The sequence below is a fragment of the Bidens hawaiensis genome, unplaced genomic scaffold (assembly GCF_021521415.1).
Source record: "Bidens hawaiensis isolate Kalapana, Puna unplaced genomic scaffold, B.hawaiensis_p1.1 tig00041409_1, whole genome shotgun sequence".
NCBI classification, from domain to species: domain Eukaryota; kingdom Viridiplantae; phylum Streptophyta; class Magnoliopsida; order Asterales; family Asteraceae; genus Bidens; species Bidens hawaiensis.
The window spans coordinates 28,702-50,027 of record NW_027497335.1 but is presented as its reverse complement, the minus strand read 5'-3'; the positions used below and the strand labels follow the sequence as shown (position 1 = coordinate 50,027).

The window sequence follows — 21,326 nt, the reverse complement described above, 5'->3', positions numbered from 1 at the left end:
TATCTTTGGCATACAAATGTTAGAAATTAGCACACTGTTAATCATATGAAAATATGACTTTGTATATCCTTCTATTATTGAAGTTTTCAAAAATATAGAATTCTTTAGTGAATGAGTTGTACTTGCACCAAAAAAATGAGGTCGTACAAAAAAATTAGCAAATGTTTGTTATCCATGTGTCCGGGAGATGAAAATATTACCATTTTTCAGTAAAATGATACGTTACAAGAAAGTATTAGTTTTATGATGTTTTAAATGGCCTCAAATCTAAGGTTGTCAAGTCATAGATTAGTCCTAAAGCCGATGTTGAAGTGATGTTACTTAAAATAAAAAAAAAAACTAGAAAATTGGTCTATGCAATGAAACTAAACTACTTATGAAAATACAATATGATAGTCGTGCTATAAAAGCCGAAATCATATCCAAAATTAATATTGGAACACATACTTTTATTCGTAAAAAAAATCCTACACCTTTAGATAAAATAATCAATTTCAAAGAATGAAATTTCACTTTATTTTTGTTTTGCAATGACGATTAATAAAAACTAAATTTAATCTTTAGGCAATTTATTTAGCTTATGGTCAGTTATGTGTTGGATTATTTAGAGTTTAAAGCAAAAACAATGTGAAACTACTAAGTTTTGATATATAAAATAAAGTTACAAATAAAATTACAAATATTGTGTACAAAGAAATATTTTAAAATTTATGAATTTTGTAACAACTTTTTATTTCCATATTATGTATTGTGTAATTTATTCTACCATATAATATATCTTTATATTTATTGAAAATATTTTTTGTATTTTATATTATGTTATTATTTAAATAAATTTATTTATTTTAACCCGTGTGCTACACGGGTAACTAACCTAGTAATATATATATATACACGGTAATGACCCACCGGCAGTGACGGACCTAGGAATTATTTTCTTGGGGTGCGACATCAGAACTTAACACTAATTTTATGAGGGGCAATCGGGATTTTCACATAAAAATAACATGTAACATCCTAAAATTTATAATGTTGAATAAAGAAAGTTACGTTTAGTGATTTCGCGTTATTAATTAATTAATATCGAGTAAAGAACGGATCATGGACCTAGATTAATTGAGATGGGTTAAATGAGAATGGGCCTTAGGTCCATGGGTTTTAAGGGATACAAATATCCCCTAAACCAACCTTAAACCCTAAACCATCATTCATTTCCATCTTATTCTCTAACACACTCCAAAACACACACACACCACACACCGCCATATACGGCCGGCGGCCGAGGGAGAGAAACGAGCAAGATCCGAGAGAGAGTAAACGATTAGTTGTGATTAAACAAGTTAAACGAGATCGAACGAGCACAAAAGGTATGTTCTTGACCTTTAAAGTTTATGTTTTATTGAACGTCCTTAAGCTTAAAGATCCAAGCTTTATAGTATGTACGGGATATATATACGACCAAAAACGGTTAGGGAACGTAGTGGGTGATGTCGAACCATAACAAGGGTGTTAAAATCGCCAAAATGCTTGATAAAAACCAAACCCTTAGCTGAACTGGGCAACTTCGCCTTCAAAACGATAACTTCGCCTTCAAAGCTTAACTTCGCCTTCAAGGCTTAACTTCGCCTACGGCCAAGTTCGCCTAACTGGTAACTTCGCCTAAGGCCAAGTTCGCCTAACTGGTAACTTCGCCTAAGGCCAAGTTCGCCTAATTGATAACTTCGCCTACGGCCAAGTTCGCCTAACTGATAACTTCGCCTAAAGCTAAGTTCGCCTAACTGATAACTTCGCCTAAAGCTAAGTTCGCTTAAGGTTTAACTTCGCCTAAAGTTAAGTTCGCTTAGAAAATAAATTAAAAACCTAATGAAAAATGTGTTGAGACAGTTAATGTAAATAAAATTTTTCCAAGCTGACCTGGCAGCTCGACCCCAGCCAGGGGCTCTGCCCCTTGGACCCTGCTAGGGGCTGCCACCCGTAGACCCCGCTGCCAGGGGCGCTGCCCCCGGACCCCCGTTCGTTATGGGTAGTAGTTAAGACTAGAAAGATGATATGAGTAGTGATAGTTAATTGATACGTATACTTGTTATACAGTCAGCCGTGCACAACTGAAGAAAGGGATTACAATTAACGGTGAACGTAACCGTGTTCAGGTGAGTTTCTAGCCCCAATTATGTGTTATGTTTTCGGGGCTGTGTGCATACTCGATATGTTTGTTAATACGCTTATCCTAAGAGATAAGTGTATGCCTTATGTGAATGATGTGATATGTATGAATGATGGCTTGACGGTACGTGAACGATCTTCGGATATTGCACGTACTGTCAGGTTGTAACGCTAAGTATAAGGTAAGTATGATATATATGCTTATGTGTATGAATGTGATAAAGTTAATAAAAGAAGGAAAGGGTGGTTGTATGGTAACGAAGAGGGAATCGAACCCTACTAATATTCGAGAACTAGGGAACCGAACCCTACTAATACTCGAGGAAAGAGGGTACCGAGCCCTACTAATACTCGAGGAAGGAGGGTACCGAGCCCTAATAATACTCGAGGAAGGAGGGTACCGAGCCCTAATAATACTCGAGGAAGGAGGGTACCGAGCCCTAATAATACTCGAGGAAGGTAGGGCGTAATGCTCTTTATAACGTAAGATATGAAAGTAAGTTAATACAAAAGAAAGTATGAAAGTATGAATGTAAGAATATAAGTTTATGTGTATTGTATAGTGTATGATTAACTAGAACTCACTCAGCATAGCTGACTTTTAGTATGCACGCATGTGAGTAGGATGAGGCAGCTCGCTTGAGGAGACACGTGGCACTGAATAAGAGGCTGGCATCGGAAGACTCAAGACGTTTAAGTTTAATGTTTCGTTTATTTTGAAAGACAAAATGATGTTTTAAGACAAGACGTATTTTGTTATGAAATGTTTTATGAAAGTTTTTATATTCCGCGAATGTTTTAATTAACTCTGATATTTAGAACTGCGTTTATGAGTAAATCCAACACGAAAGTAGGGCTACCGGTAACGGGGCCTTACATAACACTAAAAAAATTTAGCCCCCCCTCCACAACCTAACACATAGGCCCGCCACTGCACACCCGCCACATTCAATATGAATTATTAAAATCTAATAAACCTATTAATTATAATAATCTAGCACGATAAGAGCTTAAGAAACACATCTAAAACCGGATAAAGGAAATAATAATAATAAATTTAAATGAATTTATGTTGGGTACTTATGATGTTGATGGTAGTGATTAAGAAGTTGTCTTGTCCAACTTAAATTTAAGAATTTTTAAACCCTCTAATCTAATCTAATCTGATTTGAAATATAATTAAACTACAGGTTATTATGTTATTCAAAGACGACTTTGGTTTTGAAATCTCATAAACACGTGAGGTGAAGTAGGTGATAACGATGGTAGCTAATGCGTAACAATTTAATGATGCAAATGAAACATACATGAATCTTGATTATAAGATCATCAGTTGTTATCTTACATATCTTCATCTGCCTCACGTTTTTTTTATTAATTATTTTTACCTTTTTGGAGTAAAATTAAAAATAATCTCGTATTTTATGTATTAGCAGATAAAAATTTCATCTTTAAAAATCTCTGTCAGTGGTCCAACCTTTTAATTATTTTCTCTGGATGGACCTCTGTTGAAAAATTTAACGCCGTTAAGTTTTTTTCTTTTCGAATTTCAAACCGATATTTTATGGATTTTGATCGGAAGAATGATACACATCAACTAATGCAAAACTTATCTCGAAACGATGATTCGAACAACGAAACAGTGTTTCAATTCAGGTGTTTGAATTTCCAATCAACAAAAATCAAGTCATTTGAATCACCGTTTCGAGATAAGTTTTACATCAGTTGACTCGTATTTTTCTCCAATCAAAAGTCTTAAAACATCGGTTTGAAATTCGGAAAAACACCTAATGGCGTTAAATGCTTTTTAACGAAAGTCCATTGAAAGAAAAATAGTTGAAAGGTTGGACCGTTGCCAGACTTTTAAAAATAAGATTATTATCAGCCAAAACTAAAAATAAAATTATTTATTTCCTAAGTAGTTTTTTTTAGTATTTATTATCATCTTGTGGTCATACATTTTCAAGCAATATTCAACTTCACTGACTTTTTTTGTTACTTTTCTCCTTATTCAAACGTTCATATCTTATCATGCAATATGTTTTATTGGGATTGTACACATCTAAAAATGCATAAATTTCAATAACACAAGTAACAATATTATGCTTAACTAGTGATTTAGCCTGTTGCGTTGCACCAGGATAGATCGGTAATACCCAGACGGACGGTGATAGAATCCAAGCGTTGAGACGGTAAGTTGAATAGAATTCGGTCGGTTTCGGTTATCTGCGTTATCGTACCGTAACTAAACCATAAATATATATAAAAATTGAGGTGGACCAATCATCAATGGGTAGCGTCGGTCGGTCAAACTCGAGCGCTGGCAAAACCCAAATGTTGTCGATCTGGGGTGTTGAGGTGGTGAATGTACGCTAATTCGGTCAGTTTCATTCACGTTCATTACGATACTGGAACTAAAAATAACCATTGGCATTCGGTCGTTTCGTTACATTCCTGGCGGTACTATAACTAAAAGAAAACACGTCGATGTTAACGAATTCGGTCGGTTTCCGTCCTCTCATTACGATACCGGAACTAAAATATGTTATCCGGTCGGTTTTCATTACGTTCGTGCGAAGCCAAAAAAAACTTGCACCCAATTAGGTAACGTTAAGTGGCCCCATAAAGTCCTTACGGCACCAAACTTTTCAATTGTATATAGTAATAATATTCTACTCCGAAGAGACTAGGAACGTTCATAAAATTGGGTTTTGGGTTATTCGAGTTTGACAATTTAGAAACTGAATTCGAATAGTCAGATTTGTTCGGTTGAAATAAAAACCCAACTGGAATACCCGCAACCCAACTCGAATTCATTATTCAAATTAATAAACATATCTAGAACATGTTTCATACGTAACTTACTATAAAAAGATATACTAGATACAATGGATATGTGACATGTATTATGTATCACATGGCTTTGCCTTCCAAAGGATAGAAAATGGATAAAACAAAAAAAAAATATACACACACGATAAACATGCCGCGTAGGACATTACTTGTCAGTTGTCACATTCTTACTCATGCATAAACATTAAAGCATCAAACCCACTTAAAAACTTTTTTTTTAAATAAATTTATTTATTTATTTTCTTATGATCACATGTTACTCATGTATAAACATTAAAACATTTAACACACTTAAAAGTTAAAACGGTGTTTTTTTTTTAATTTTTACTTATTTTTTGTTATGATTTTATTAAAGGAAAACCAATAATTTCAAAGATCACTTTTTTATTTTTATTATTATTAGTAACTTTCTATAATAATAATTAAGCTTTAAAAGTGTTTCAACTAAATTATTCAAGTTTAAAAAGTGTTAAAATTAAGTCACTTAACTTTTATATTTTATTACATTATAGGTTTTAAAATACTTTTTTATCATGTTATGTTTTTGTTTCAATTAGAAAATCTTTTTATCTACATTTTGATGCTGATATGAAGATGTAATGTGAATTTTTATTTTTTATTTTTAATATAATTAATGTTTTTTATATTATTTTCAAATGTAAATACATATATTATAAATTCTGACATTCACATGCTCTCCTCCATTTGCTTTCTACATGCACAAAATATCCAATGAGGTTTGATTAGAAGATTTAGTGACCCGATTTGAAAAAAAAATTGCATGAGTGGGCATAGTTGAAACCAATGTTTTAAAAACTTGTTTTTTACTTATACCGGATTAAGCTAAAAATGGTACACCCGGTTGAACCGGCTTATGTCGGGAGGTTCAATCGGTTGAATAGTTTATCTTACAATTCCTATAAATGCAGCTTGAACTCCAAAAATAACACAGAAGTTAATAATTCCGTAATAAAAAATAATCCAAAAACTAATCCATATTAAAAAAAATAATACAAAAGCACTCACTTTTAAAAAATAGTCCTAAAGTTTATACGTTTCAATGTTAATTGTTGGGTTAAAAGTAATTTTGAAAAAATATGGGCCGAAAATAGCAAAAATTTCTCAGGACTTAAAACCGGTATTTTAGGAAAAAACCGCTGGTTCGATGTTTTAGCAAACCGACCAAAAATACCGTGCTTAAAATACTGGCTTGCTGTGCGAAATCAGGTTTAACCGGTTCAACCAGCCAGTTTAAACCGGTTTTTAAAACACTAGTTGAAACATATTTGAAATGTGATTACAATTCTATGACATATTCCTTCTGTCATATTACAACATACATAACTGAAACAAATATATATATATTTTTTTGTAAAATTTGATTATCATTCTATAACATATTCCCTTTGTAATATTATAACACACGTCTATATCTATATATCCACCCTTTCACATTCACTTTCTATATATTATTACCAAACTCTCTTTTTCTACATATAACTTTCTCTCAATTTCTCCATTTTTGTTCTCTGGTTTTCTGAAATCGAAAATGATGATCCGGCATGGCTCCTTGTTTCGTGACTCGGTTCGGACTTCGTTATCAAAGGTCACCTCTTTCTCTATCTTCATTTCATCTTCTTTACATATCTTTTTCCATATTAACGACGAGTTTAAAGAAACCATGATATGTTTGCTTGATGTTTTCTTAACCATTAGAATATGTTGCCGGAAAACTCTGCAATACCTTGTTAACCAACAAAATCAAATAATTCGTAGACAGACCTAATGGTGTAGGTTGTAGGGTCAACCTACATCACAGTTTATATTTATATAGTGTATTTTTCAATTTTTTTTTTGACAATCCTAAGATTTTGAACGCCATCATGAGTTTTTTAAGTTTACTTAGAAAAGAACAATCTATACATGTTACGCTTGAAAAATAAAGTGAAAAGCTAAAAAATAAAGTATAAAATATAAAAAATAATGCATTGTCCTTTTGTGGTTATGATTAGTTGATTAGCTCAAAACCTCATTGTAGCTATTTATTTTATCGATTACAACGATGGTTATCACTGTTATATGGTCTGACACGACACAAAACAAATATTTTGGTCTCAAGTTAAAAGAAACCCAAGCAATACCAACCCGGTAAGAAAAAAAAAAGGGAGGGGGGCTAGGTTCATATAATTGCTAAGGCTGTAAAAGTCGTCTTGAATTAATAATAATATTACTTTTAAGTTTTAACAGTAACTTTATAAAAATTTGATTAAAATGAAACATTAATTAAGAGAAAAATAAAACAAAAAGAAACTAGTAAATGACTTGTCATTTTGGTTTTTATTATATGTACCATAATAACGGCCCACTCTTCTTCCTAGTGGTTCTGTACCACAAATGTATAAAAAACTGACATGCAAACCTGTATGACATGCAAAACCATACTTCTTTGTTTTTGTTTTTATTTTATTATTTTTTATTTTTTATTTATATTCTAAGTTATGTCCGAAATGCATGAAAGATGTTTTTTTATCCGAGTGAGCCTTCTCAAAACGAGATATCAACCGTTCATATATATTTTAACGCTACAGGTCTGACTCCCACACTATCATGTTATCATACCAGAAGACTAACTACATGAAGGATTAAACCTTGAAATTGATAGTTGAACTAGGCTGTTAAAACTAAAATCTAAAATTAGTATTGAAGGTTTAAATCCTAAAGTAAATTTTTTGTTGTGATGTTTAAGGTTTATGCAAGATGTTTAACGGCACAGACTGCGACTGCGATTCGGGAAAATGAACCTATGATCAGGTAATTTAGGTTACGGGTGTTCATTGTTTGGTTCAACTAGTTTGGTTTCACGAAACAACCAAATCAATCGAGTTGTATGGATCAATTAGTATTTCGGTTTGAAGATTTGAATTGACAATTTGAAGAAATTCAATAATAATCAAGTTCTCAACTGTTTCCTAAAATAATTCTACTCTCATTAGCTGTTTAAATCTTGTGAATTTGTTTTATAAATGTTACCTAAATAAAAGATATATAAATCCTAGTAACTATTTCAGTTACTATGTTTCTAGATTAACTTGAAGTAGAAGGTATTAATAAGAAAAAAGTTCACTAAATAGTAACCAAGTTTTATAATTATTTAATTTAAGTTAAACCTGAAAGAATAAAAATATTCATTAAAAGGTAACACAAATTCTTATATGTTCCATTTATGTTACTTAAAACATTTATAAGAAAAACATTTCAAATTGCTTGAACACTTAATGAGTGACTTCAAAGGGGGGAAAATTTGAGTGACCTAAAATGCTTGAGAAAATTTGTTACTATTGGATGAAAATTTTCAATTAATATTTCATTGTTTTGATTTTCAGACATGATGAATATGCTAATATCGACTGGAACAACTTGGGTTTTGGTCTAAGACGAATCGATTACATGTACAAGGCTAAATGCACATCGAACAACGGTTTTGAGCCAGGCCAATTAAGTGATTATGGCAACATTGAATTAAGTCCGGCCGCAGGAGTTCTAAACTATGGCCAGGTTTTAATGTCAATCGTTAGTTCGTGCATATATCTAATGAGACAGACGATTAAAGAGCGTCTTCGTGTAGGGAATCTTTGAAGGTACAAAAGCCGTGAGGGGAGAGGATGGTCGAATTTTGCTATTTCGACCTGATCAAAACGCGATCCGGATGCAAATTGGAGCCGAGAGGATGTGCATGCAATCTCCGTCTATAGAACAATTTGTATATGCAGTGAAACAAACAACTATAGCGAACAAACGTTGGGTATTTCTCAAAAACCAGAAAATAAATTGCATTATATTTTAAGAAATCTTTTTAGGGTGTTGCTAAATATACTCCCATCATACTTCGTATTGCTGAATTGTTTTCAAAAGTATTATATGTTTTAAAATGATTAGTAACACTCAATATGAAATGGAAAGTTTTTCATTTCTTTCATTTAAAATATTTTTTATTCAATAATTTGCAATATTTTATATTCATTTACCACATAGTTTAGTCACTTCTTGAATATACACTTTTAAAAACTAATACAGCTTAAAACTGTAGCCCACTAGCCTAAGCTCACTTAAATTGATGTTCAGCTGGTTAATAAAACTTACAAGAACTCAAGCTTAGCTCGTAAATAGTTTCAAGTTCTCTCAAACTTAGCTCGTGAGTAGTTTCAAGCTCGGCTAATTTATTGGCTACACGTCATATTACATAAACACTTAATTTAGGTTTTATTTAAATGGACATTCTTAGGTATTTTAGTCATAATATTATAAATAACAATAATTATTATTTAAATATATATATTTAGTATTTTAAATAAAAGTTATATAAATAGTAGACTTGTTTTGGCTCCTGAGCCAACAATCTTTGATATTAAACGAGATTATTATTAGGATCGAGTTAATTTAAGCTCATCTTGATTTAAGATTTTTACCTGCCGATCTGGAGTAGTTCATGAGCGGCTTGCCAATTTTACACCTCTAGATTTTAGTTTTTATTTTAACTTACTAGGTTTTATTTTATTTTATTTATTTATTTTTTTCTTCAGATTCCACCTTCAGGAAAAGGATCACTCTACATTAGGCCTTTGCTAATTGGAACTGGGCCTATATTGGGCTTATCACCTGCCCATGAGTACACATTCTTAGTATATGCTTCCCCTGTTGGCAACTATTTCAAGGTTTTATTTCATTTAATGTTTCATGAACTACTCATTTTGAATACACATATACTAGTGACTTATACGGTCTGTATTGACAAAAATACAGGATGGTACGGCACCGTTGAACTTATACGTTAACAATGAGTTTCATCGTACAACTCGTGGTGGAGCGGGAGGTGTCAAGAGCATTACAAACTATGCCCCAGTATAGTTATTAAGATGACTTTATTGATATGTTACATAAGATCATTAGTGCATGAAATACATGTGACAAAAAACATTATACATTTAACACATGACTTATGTTGTGTAGGTACTAAAACCGTTATTAAGAGCAAAGGAGCAAGGGTTCTCGGATGTAGTGTACCTTGATTCGGTCCATAAAAAGTACATCGAGGAAGTTAGTTCTTGCAATATTTTCCTTGTTAAGGTACTTTTCTTGAGAAATGTATGGACTCATTTAGTGTATATGACTCATTGAAGTTCGTTGAACTAAGACTGACAAAACGGGTAGGTCCGTTTAACTGGTCAGCTGGGTTTGGGTCAAAACAGGTGATGTTATTTCTACATATAGAAATAATATTTATGTAACTTTTTTGTTACACGTTTAGGGTGATGTTATTGCAACACCCTCAACGACGGGTACTATCCTCGAAGGAATCACCAGAATGAGCATCATTGATATTGCACGCGATTTAGGATACAAGGTATTAACAAGGCATGTATTTGATTTATTTTTCTATTTTTTTTTTCGTTTACTCTAAAAATGTTTCGAATGTTATAGGTCGAGGAACGTTTAGTTGCAGCGGACGAGTTGATGGAAGCCGACGAAGTTTTCACTACTGGAACCGCGGTTACAGTTGCTAGTGTTGGTAGCATAACATATAATGATCAAAGGTTGTTATTTGTAGTGTCAAAACATTAATCATAGGATGTTGAGATTCATTTTATTTTAATGATCTTTTATTTAAGTGATTATGATTTGTTTGCAGAGTGGAGTACAAAACAGGTGATGGTTTGGTGAGTCAAAAGTTATTTAAAAGGTTACAAGGAGTTCAAGTTGGGAAGATTGAAGACAAATATAATTGGGTTGTTGAGGTTGATTAAAGATGTTTGTAATGGCAATGTTATGTTTGATTTGGAAAACAAGAAAATACTTCTCTTTTAATTTTAAATATTTAGAGTTAATTACACCGGTGGCCCATGTGGTGTATGAGTGGGTTGGGTTGAAACGGGTTTGGTTATACAGACCAAATTAAACCACACAACAAGTTGATTTTCAAAATTAAGTTTTGGTTGTGGAGAAAAAAAAACATCAAATGTATATAACTTATAAATAAGATGAAGAGATATGATTCAGACCCATAAAAAAACTCGGACCCAACACCAACTAATCACACGATCTGTGTGGTTTCCAGAAGGAACAAAGAGAATATTTACTAGGAAATATTTTCTTTGTCCTTCTGGGGACCATATAAGTGTTACAAGATGGTGGTGGCGTTTAAGGACCGAAGATAACGAGTATTGGGGGAAGGTCATTAAGGCGATTCATTGGACTCAGAGAGCTTGCGGGCCAATGGGAAGCTTGGTACATGGGTGGTTATTGCAAAAACGAACTTCTCTGACTATAAACAACATAAATCTTCAAATTTACAACGAACTTCATGAATGCCACACTCTTTTGGGCTCTGCCGCTATTACTAACATGGAAGACAAGCGGGTGTGTCGGCTGTTTCGGACGGGTCGTTTTGGGTCAAATCGACGAGAAAAATGTAAAAAAATCCGTCTTTGGTAAACGCACCTTGCCCTTACTAGTGGAATAATTGGGTCTAGAAAAAAGTAAATGCGTTCGGGTAAAAAGCTCAATTGGGAAGGATTGCCACTAGAACTACTCTCATGAGGTGGAATGTGAAGTCGAACCAAGTTTGGCAGCACATAGTGCTGGTGCAGGTTACCACCGTTCTTCGTTTATTTTTGATAAATGGCATGTGAAGCTACCAAAGTGGTTCGAACCAGAACCAAAGACGGTCAAAGATTATCCAAGCAATTTTCCGGGTCATAATTTAGTGTATATGGAGAGCAATAAATGACAAGATTTTCAACGGTATTAACATGTGTCCGACTCAAATTGTGGAGAACATAAAAATCTTAAGCTATTTGTTGTTGTAATCAAGATCAAAGAAACTAGGAGTCAATTGGAATAATTGGTGTAATTTTGATGTTGTGAACTTGTAATCCGTTTTTTCTCTTTTGCGGGCTAGTTTGTTACTAGTTCGTGTTGTGATTATACACCGCCTTTCAAAAATAGTTCATAGGTGGCTATCACAAGCCTTTAGTTCATTCACCATGTGGGGACAAAATGAGTGGGTCGAGTTCATTCACTATGCGCCGTTTGAGCCCGCGTAGGTTTGATGCTAGCCTAACGTGTAATGCATAGGCTAGCAAATTGAGGGCCTTAAAGATTGCACGCCTAACTCCCAAGCTAGGGTTTACACATGTATATGGTATTTGATCAAAATGAGAGACATGATAGTTTATTCACGGCATTATTTTTATCCGGTATTGGTTACGACTTAAGGGTGTAAACGAGCTGAGCCCGAGTCTGACTATGCTCAAGCCCTTGGCTCGGGTGTGTCTCATTTAATGTTTATTAATTACTTTTATAAAAATTAATTACTTTTATTTATTTAGAATAACCTTGAACGAGCCTAAGCTTGGCTTAACGAAACGAGTCATAGCTTGGCTGAAACTCGATTGAGCAATGTGCAATTAACACATAAATGTCAAAAATAGTTAAAATCCAAAAATATATAATGCTCGAGCTTGGACTCGATAACCAAATAAACTTTATTTAAGGCTTGGACTTGATTCAATTCAAACTTTTTATCAATATGATCTCAAATAGCCGGCTAACAAACTCTCCTAGTTTGCACCTCTCTTGTTACAAGATATTGTGAAAGAGAAAAGAGTAAACTACGGTTTTCGTCCCTGTGTTTATCCAAACATGCGGTCTTAGTCCAATGGTTTCAAATCTATAATTTTCGTCCCTGTAGTTTCATTTCACTTGTAATAAAACTCGACCGCACTAACCTCGTTAAGTCTTGTTGTCAAACCCATCAGCATGCCTCACACGTGAGGGGCAGTTTTGTCCTTTTTCTCCCCAAATAAACCCCAACTCTAATTCGCAAGCCCCCTCACGTGAGGGGGCTGAGGTGTATTTGGGAGAAAAAAAAAACAAAATTGCCCCTCATGTGAGAGGCACGTTGATGAGTTTAACAACCAGACTTAATAAGGTAAGTGGGATCGGGTTTAGTTACAAATAAAATGAAACTACATATACGAAAATCGAATATTCGAAACTATTGGACGAAAACCGCAGCTATTTTCTTGAATAGAAAAAAGATGAATTTAGGGGATTATCAAGCCTTCTTCAAACTCTCACTCAAAATCTAGAATCAAGATTCTTAATTTCTTCTATTTTCTTCGAAGATTTCATGTAAATAATAATAATTAATAATGTTTAGAAGCATACAATTTCTGGGTTCATCTTCAGGGTTCTTCTTCTTTCACAGATTAAAACATAACAGTCTTTCTTTTATTTCAAGAACACCACTTTCAACACCTTCAAGAACCAAACCCAGATGCAGTTTTCAGCAATTTAGAGCTTCTTCAGTTGGTTCTGAGTCAAACCCAGATGCAGTTTCATCATCTTCATCTACTACTTTTAGGTCAACTGTAAGTTTTTATGTTATTAACATGATGGGTATTTGTTAGTTTGTGAAATGGGACTGTGTTTTAGCTTTTAGGGCAACATTAATATGTAAAGATGAGATTCTGTGTTGCTAGAAATGCATTGACATCTTGGTGGATAATTTAAATTGGTTTTTGATGATTGTTAATTATATCTAGACCTAGTGAAACGTGCGGGTCCGGTGGAATACTGGGTTAGAATGGGTGCGGGTCAGCACGGGCCAGCTTAAGTAAAGGTTATTTTGATTCGGGTCAAAACAGGTCGTTTATAAGAAATGCAAGAAATTAAATTTTTAGTCTTTTTGTTGCCGTTCGGGTTGGAACGGGTTCGAGTCCCACTAATTGTTAATGCTTATTCTTTTGTTGAGCAACCCTGCGATTTAGTTGATTCGGGTCATGTTTTTCTCTACTTAATCAAATGGGCCATATGGGTCGTTTATAAGAAATGCAAGAAAAGGGTTATTTTGATTTTGGTCAGAATGGGTGCGGGTCAAAACGGGTTGGTTATAAGAAATGCAAGAAATTCAATTTTTAGCCTTTTTGTTGCAGTTCGGTTCAGAACGGGCTCGTGTTGCATTAATCGGCCGTTAATGTTTATTCTTTTACTAACACGGGCAGCCTGGCGACTTAGTTGATTCGGGTCATGTTTATCTCTACCTAAAACATATGGGCCAAACGGGTTGAACGCCATAGTTAAAAATGTGTTTTGCAGGTTGCCCAGCCCCTTTTGACCCAATCCCGCCTGACCCGCCATTTTGTCACCTCTAAATTCATGTAGGAATTTAATTTTAAGCATAAAGCTGGAATCTTGATTTCTGTTATAAGATCTTGATGACCATTAGTCCACTACATTGCTTAACATAACTGACCGTTTTGATCCTTTTACTTATGCACGGGTTGGTTCGGGTACGTTTTTATCATTAACGGGTCAATCAGGAAATTGGGTCAAATGAGTTGAAGGTTCCCAAATTGTAGTTTTAATGCATAAAATTGGACTATTGTTGAAATAATACAACTTTTGTAATTATACTGCCACAACAAGTATTTTGGGTCAACCTGACCCGTTTTGACCTGTACAAAAACATTACTCCGTCTTGACTTGTAGCAATGTGCAGGGCGGAAGACGTAAACTTAATTTCTGTCAATCATGTGGGGGCCCTACAAAGTATGAGATACCGGATGGTGAGGAGAAAGAAAGAGCTATTTGCACTCTTTGTGGAAAAATTGCATATGAAAATCCAAAAATGGTATGCTTTCAAAAAATCATTTTGTTTTTATGGAGTATTTTTTGATATTTGCAACAATATTTGTAATTTATAAAATATACATCCGTGTGATGTATTATTATTATTATTATTATTATTATTATTATTATTATTATTATTATTATTATTACGTTATATATACTATGTTTATAATCCAAAAAATGATGATTTCAGGTGGTTGGTTGCTTAATTGAGCATGATAACAGTATCTTGCTATGCAAGCGGAAGATTCAACCTTCTTATGGTCTTTGGTATGTATTTCTTGTGATCAAAGTTAACATGAAAATCTCAATTTGATCAACAAAACATTCCAAAATGTGCATTTCTTATTGGTGAAATACATTGAACATATGTGTGTGATCATTTCTTAATACATATGCAAGAATATGTATGATTACAACAATTATACTGCTTTAATAATAGTTTAATTTCATAATAAAATGATTTACGACGTTCTGTGCATTTTGACCGGTTTCACCAATTCCTTTTCGAGTCTTTCCTTTGTTAGTAATTTACCAATTTCACCTGTTACAGATAAAACACAACCTGTCTGACCAAACGGGCCAAGAATTGAGATACTTATTTTATGAAACTTTGTTCACAGGACACTTCCAGCCGGTTTCTTGGAGCTCGGTGAGTCAACTACCGAAGGGGCCATTAGGGAAACATGGGAAGAAGCAGGGGCTAAAGTGGAAATTACTTCCCCTTTTGCTCAGTTAGACATCCCTCTCATAGGCCAAGTGAGACAAAACAAAATCTTTAATATTTACAGAGCGGGTGTTTGGATACGCGCTTTGAAGCTCATTTAGCAAAACATGTACCCAAACACCCCCAAGTATTAGTAAATGATTTTGACTTTTTTTTTGGTGGTCAGACTTATATAATATTTTTGGCAAAACTGAGGACACCGCATTTTTCACCGGGGCCTGAATCATCGGAATGTTGCCTTTTTCCGCTTGATGATATTCCTTTTGAATCTCTTTCCTTTTCATCGATGTTCGTTACCTTAAATTTGGTATGCTAATGTAGTTGTCATTTCTTTTGTTGTTTTTCGTGTTTGTTTCCGTTTAGTAATTTGAGCGGTTTCTTTGTTTTAATCTGTTGTTTTTTTAGTATGTTGAAGACATTAAGGCTGGAAAACCGAAGTTTCACTACGGGATAATCAACAAGAGGTACTTTTATATTTTGCATCTTTTGTATGCACCTACTTCACCATTCACTCAAAAGTGAATTGACAGATTTGGTCTTACGACAATGATGTATGTTGTTTACAGGCCCGGAACAAGTCCTTCGGATATTCATGCGTATACTCTTGACTATCATCTGCGGAGTTGAGAAAAGGCAACTGTTTTTGTTTCTTGAAATGTGAATTTCGGTTTCTGTCGGTGACAATGCCGAAACTGCCCCTGATGTAAAGTTGTATTTTAGGATGGCTAAGATTTAAACTTGTGTTATTCATGTAGCTTGCCAGACTTACTTGTGAATGAAAATTTTTATTTTTCTCTCTTTATTTTCATGAAATTCAAGAAACTATTGAAAATTTTAAAAAACAAAAAGAAGAAAAAAATATTAAAAATTATGCATTGAAAATTTTAAAAAACAAAAAGAAAAAAATATTAAAAATTATGCATATGGACAGTAAAGAGTGGTAGTAGGCAGTGGTAGTGAGTGGTGGCGGATGATGGTGGTGGTGGCAGCGGCCGAAAGATATGGAAGCTCAAATAACTCGCTACTCGAGACTTGAAGGTCACTTGAAGCTGGCTCGGCTCGATTTGAGAATAATCTGAGCCCCGAGCCAAGGTAGCTCGCTAGTTGGCTTGTTTAAACTAAAACCTAAAATCACAATATTTACAAAACTTATGGTATGTAGGGATGTGGTCTAGTCGAGTCAATATGGTGTCAAGCTTGAGTTCGATTCGATTATAATCTCGAAGCACAAAACTTGATCATCTAAGCAATACTTTCAAGCTCGTTCTGACTCGATTCCCTTACCAATATTTGAAATATAGCAATCATAATAATCACAGTTACTATTAATAGAACCATGTAATAGTATATATAATACGCTTGTGTTTGTATAAGAAAAGAGAAACAAGCTTGGGCCTAAAGTTTGAGCCATCCCACATTGGTGGAAAGTAGAAAAGAGCAGATTTTTATAAAGAGCACAAATTGAGAAATAAGTAAGACCTTACTTGAACAGGATCTGTTGGAGGATCGTTGCCAACCAATCTAATGTTGTTGTTGGCATGGACACGGTTGTCTAACAGACAAATATATATTATTTTGTTTTTATATAGACACAGACAAATATATATTTTTTTGGCTTCACTATACAAAATCACCCCACCAGTCAACAAATAACCGAGCATCCCCACTACCCAGTACCCACAATACATTCTTTTGTTTTTAACCTCCACCGCTCTCTTCGCATTCCCCAGAACATAGAACTCACCCATAAAAGTCAATACCATGAACATATAAATTATCCAATACATATAAAACACAAGTTTGGTGCTGCTAAGCCATCATTGGGCTACTTGGCGGCACCATACTTGTCCATAGCATGTTTTTTTTCATTTTGTGGTATCGTAACGAACACAACGGGAGCTGGCCAAATGACAATTTTGTTTTTTCTTTTGTTTGTTTTAATTCCGATATCATAACGAACGTGACGAAAACCGACCGAATGCGCATAGACTTAACGCCTCAATGCCCTGGACCAACAACGCTCGGTTTTACCAACGCTCGAGTTTACCAACCGACACCACTTCATTGGTCCCCTCAATTTTTATATTTTTTCTCTTTTTTAGCTCCGGTACCGTGACAAACGTAGCATAGCCGCAACCGACCGAATTTGTGTCAAGTCACAGCCTTAATGCCTGGCACCGATAACGATTGGGTTTTACCGCCGCCCAAGTTTACCGATCAAACTATAACATTTCGGATTTTCCAAACCCGTATTCGTTTACAAACGAAACATTTTTAGATCTTTAATATTAATCAAAATCAAATATTTAAAAGTAATTAGGTTTCTAATAATTCACTTTAAACCCTTGTACTTTAAATCATGTTCAAATCATTAAAAAGTTCATTTAATAACCAAGAACCAAACTATAGAGACCAAATATGCCAATTAGTGAAACTCCACCATAGGGGCCGGAGCGCCGCGCTGGCAGACCCCCCACTCCCGTCGCGTGCCGCCTTGGATGACCTGCACAGATCGTTTAACTTGATTTCGTTTCCTAGTTCGTTTATGGCATGAAATCGTTTATTTTAAGCGTATTTGAGTGAAGTAAGGGTCAAGTAATCATCATACAACTAAAATATCATTCCCAACTCGTTTCTTACTGTCCAATATCAGATTTTTATGAATCTTTTCATGATTCTTTCCTTTAAATCGCGTATACTTGCTTAAACGGGCCAAAAGCCCATAATTAGTTCGTTTTATGTTTTTCTATATAAACAACCATTAAACATCTACTGTAAACTTTAAACAAACCCTAAAGAACATCCTCCAGCCGTCCCTTACCTCTGTTCATCCTCCAAGCCTTTGGTTGTTGCATCTTCGTTAAAGATTCAAGACTTCTTCGTTGACTTTGCTTGCTTTAGGATCTTTAACTTCCGTTTCTCATCAATCCTTTCACTTTCCGGGTAAGTTGTAAACTGTAAAATCGTTCATACATATTCCCTAGTCAATAACCTTCAATCAATTTCGATGGTTGAAGGGTGTTGACTGATCAATTGCTTTAAAACCCGTTAAAGGGCAAAACAGTCAACAAGTTTGACTTTGCGTTTTCTCACACTTCTGGTCGGATTCAACGTTCGGTCCAGAAGACTTTTCTTCTCATAATTAAATTTTAAGGGTTCTGACCAAAACTCGACTCCCGAATCGAAGTTCGGATTCTGGTCAGACTCGACTCGTTTTAAACATTAAAATCAACATAAATAGAGTTCTACTCATCCGTTTGGATTGATTCCAGCGGCATTAAATTCGTTTTTATTTATAGTTTCATATCACAAAGTTTCAGATTCTGATCATTAATCTCGTTGGACGCGTATTGGACGACTCGCTTAAATCATTAGCTCGTTTGTCGAATTTATTAATCACTTGCCTTCCGTCTAAGGTGAGTTTGATCATTCCCCTTTTTATACACTGTTTTCTAACGTTTTTGGGACATATGCGTACTTACTCATATTTTCTATTCTATATATATACTCAAAATCGCAAACATAATTATTGTATGAATATCGGTTGAATGCTATTTGCTAATTGCCACATGTTTAATTGTTTACTTGATAATTTTCGGAGAGGTCCAACATATCCCCTTTTGTATAGGGTTCTCATTAGTATGATCATATGACCGTCTTAGTAACCGGAGCCCGATTCGCTTGGCGAAGGTAAACCGACAATTCAGTCATTGTAATCAATGTCCGATTCGCTTGGCAACGATTCATTGGCACACGAGTACAACTTGGTTTTGGTTTGTTAAGGTTTGACTGATTATTACCACATAGATTGGTTTGCGCATTTATCATTTATCAACTATATATGTATATGCTATTATTTAATGTTGTGTCAAATTGGTGATCATCTCACTCAACATATTTGTTGATAAACTCCATTTTCTACGCATATGCAGGTTGCTTAGATTAAAGTATGGATATTTATTCAAGACCATAGGTTATATTGAAGACAAACTTAAATTTTAATTGATTGTATTTATCTATTTGAATTGTATTTTTGTATTTGAATATTGTGTATTATTTGAATTAAATAATTAATTAGATATTGTCACATTTTATATATGATAGTATCTTCGAGCTGTGAGCAATCGGATCACGCGCCGGCATTTCCGCCTTAGGTTGGGGTGTGACACAAACAAATGTCGTTTTAAAGAATTTATATTTATATGTTAATTTGACGAATATACTTTTTATATGTTAATGGTGTCTTTACCCACAGCCGGCTCTTGGGTGGTGCAACCCGGACAACCGGCCAGGGCACTCACTTTTCAGGGGCACAAATTTTTTATATTATATATATATATATATATATATATTAAATTTCTTTATAGAATAGGAATAAATCTTAATCCCCTTATTACATATTAGGCCCAATTTTTATGTTACCATAATCCATTTGTAGTATTGAGCCCAAATTAATTTAAATAAATTAAAAAATGATACTTTATAATAAATTGATTGATTGACTTCTTCGAGGATTTTACAGAAAATGGTTTTTCAAAAGCGATTGATGAAGCTAAGAAGAGTGCTTTTGAAATTGGTATTGACCCGATATTTGCACAAACACGTGTAATTAAAAGGAAAAAACAAAGTGATAATTGTTCAACTAGCCAAGAAGCTTCATTTACTCCTCAAGAGAATTTAAGAGTAAATTATTTTTATATATTATTGATCAAGCTGTTACCTCTCTTGAGACAAGATTTGATCAATTCAAAAATTATGAGAAATTATTTGGATTTTTGTTTCCACAAAACTTGAGGGAAATTGAAGATGAAGATCTTAAGTTATCTTGTAATTTTCTTAAAAATGCATTTAAGTTTGAAGGAATGGCGAGGAGATTTATATGGAGTTAAACTCATTAGACACATTATATACCATGGAATTTAGTAGCCTTATTGAAGTTTTGAAGCATTTAAACAAGACCCAAGAAAATTTCCCAAATGCAAGTATTGCATATAGAATATTGTTAACTATTTCAGTCACGGTGACATCCGCAAAAAGAAGCTTTTCAAAGTTGAAGTTATTAAAATCTTATTTACGATCCACAATGTCCCAAGAAAGACTTAATGGATTTACGATGATAGCCATCGAGAGCGAAATCTTAGATATTATAAACTGCGAAGAGATGATCAAACAATTTGCTGTCAATAATGCTAGGAGAGCTTCACGAATCATCGGTTAGACGTTAGCTATTATTGTATTTGAGTTTATTACTATAATTTTGCTATTTTTATTGTTATAACGTTAATGTTATTTAAAAAAATATCTTATATATTTCGTTACTCGTTAGGGCTTACGGGCCTTTTTTTAATGCTCGTCCTAGGTATTTAAATTCTCAGAGACGGCCATGTCTGTACCGTAACGAAGGTAAATGATACTAACTGAATTCGCGTCAACTCACCGATGTAACGCTCGGGCTTTACCAACGTTCATGTTCTACCAACGATCGGGTTCTACCAACACCCTAGTTTCAACGCTGAGGTTTTACCAATTGCCCCGGCGCAATGCGCCGGCTGAAAATCTAGTTAAAGATAATTAATAACATGTGAGAATAAATAACACATGAAAAATTAAAGACTTAAAGCACTTGCGTGTTTGGTTACCAAGCAACTTGTCAAATTGACAAAGATAAGCTAAACTAGAACTGAAGATTAAATACCAAATAATATTAGCATCCTTTCTAGCAAGAGCTATAGTAATCGCAACCACATTGTCTTCCATTACTAACTAGTTTTTGAACCCGTGTATTACACGGGTTTTGTCAAATAATAAAGATAAATAAGGTCCATTATTTCAGTTGTAATTCTCAAAATACTTATAAATTAATTTAATGTAGACTTAATGGAAAAAACAAATG

General features: G+C 34.1%; 2 protein-coding genes across 2 annotated transcripts; both read left to right on the top strand.

The window, feature by feature from the left end:
* Nucleotides 1-6,459: 6,459 nt before the first annotated feature.
* LOC143592918 (branched-chain-amino-acid aminotransferase 2, chloroplastic-like) lies at nt 6,460-10,817 on the top strand. Its single transcript, XM_077072698.1, has 10 exons — nt 6,460-6,622; nt 7,763-7,827; nt 8,400-8,571; nt 8,642-8,818; nt 9,597-9,728; nt 9,817-9,915; nt 10,024-10,140; nt 10,322-10,417; nt 10,495-10,607; nt 10,703-10,817. The coding sequence occupies exons 1-10, from the start codon at nt 6,566-6,568 to the stop codon at nt 10,815-10,817; spliced, it is 1,143 nt and encodes a 380-aa protein (XP_076928813.1). The 5' UTR covers nt 6,460-6,565.
* A 2,362-nt stretch (nt 10,818-13,179) lies between these two features.
* LOC143592917 (nudix hydrolase 23, chloroplastic) lies at nt 13,180-16,159 on the top strand. The gene is made up of 7 exons (XM_077072697.1): nt 13,180-13,445; nt 14,576-14,707; nt 14,900-14,976; nt 15,330-15,465; nt 15,600-15,740; nt 15,839-15,897; nt 16,000-16,159. The coding sequence occupies exons 1-7, from the start codon at nt 13,227-13,229 to the stop codon at nt 16,058-16,060; spliced, it is 825 nt and encodes a 274-aa protein (XP_076928812.1). The 5' UTR covers nt 13,180-13,226; the 3' UTR covers nt 16,061-16,159.
* Nucleotides 16,160-21,326: the final 5,167 nt, after the last annotated feature.

What these genes read in the sequence shown, in the direction of transcription:
- LOC143592918 (XM_077072698.1), top strand. Translation starts at nt 6,566, where the DNA reads ATGATGATCCGGCATGGCTCCTTGTTTCGTGACTCGGTTCGGACTTCG. An exon ending in TTCGGACTTCGTTATCAAAG is followed by an intron (nt 6,623 to 7,762) that starts GTCACCTCTTTC and finishes GTGATGTTTAAG; the next exon opens with GTTTATGCAAGATGTTTAAC. An exon ending in GCAATATTTTCCTTGTTAAG is followed by an intron (nt 10,141 to 10,321) that starts GTACTTTTCTTG and finishes TTACACGTTTAG; the next exon opens with GGTGATGTTATTGCAACACC.
- LOC143592917 (XM_077072697.1), top strand. Translation starts at nt 13,227, where the DNA reads ATGTTTAGAAGCATACAATTTCTGGGTTCATCTTCAGGGTTCTTCTTC. An exon ending in CTACTACTTTTAGGTCAACT is followed by an intron (nt 13,446 to 14,575) that starts GTAAGTTTTTAT and finishes AGCAATGTGCAG; the next exon opens with GGCGGAAGACGTAAACTTAA. An exon ending in TGTTCGTTACCTTAAATTTG is followed by an intron (nt 15,741 to 15,838) that starts GTATGCTAATGT and finishes TTGTTTTTTTAG; the next exon opens with TATGTTGAAGACATTAAGGC.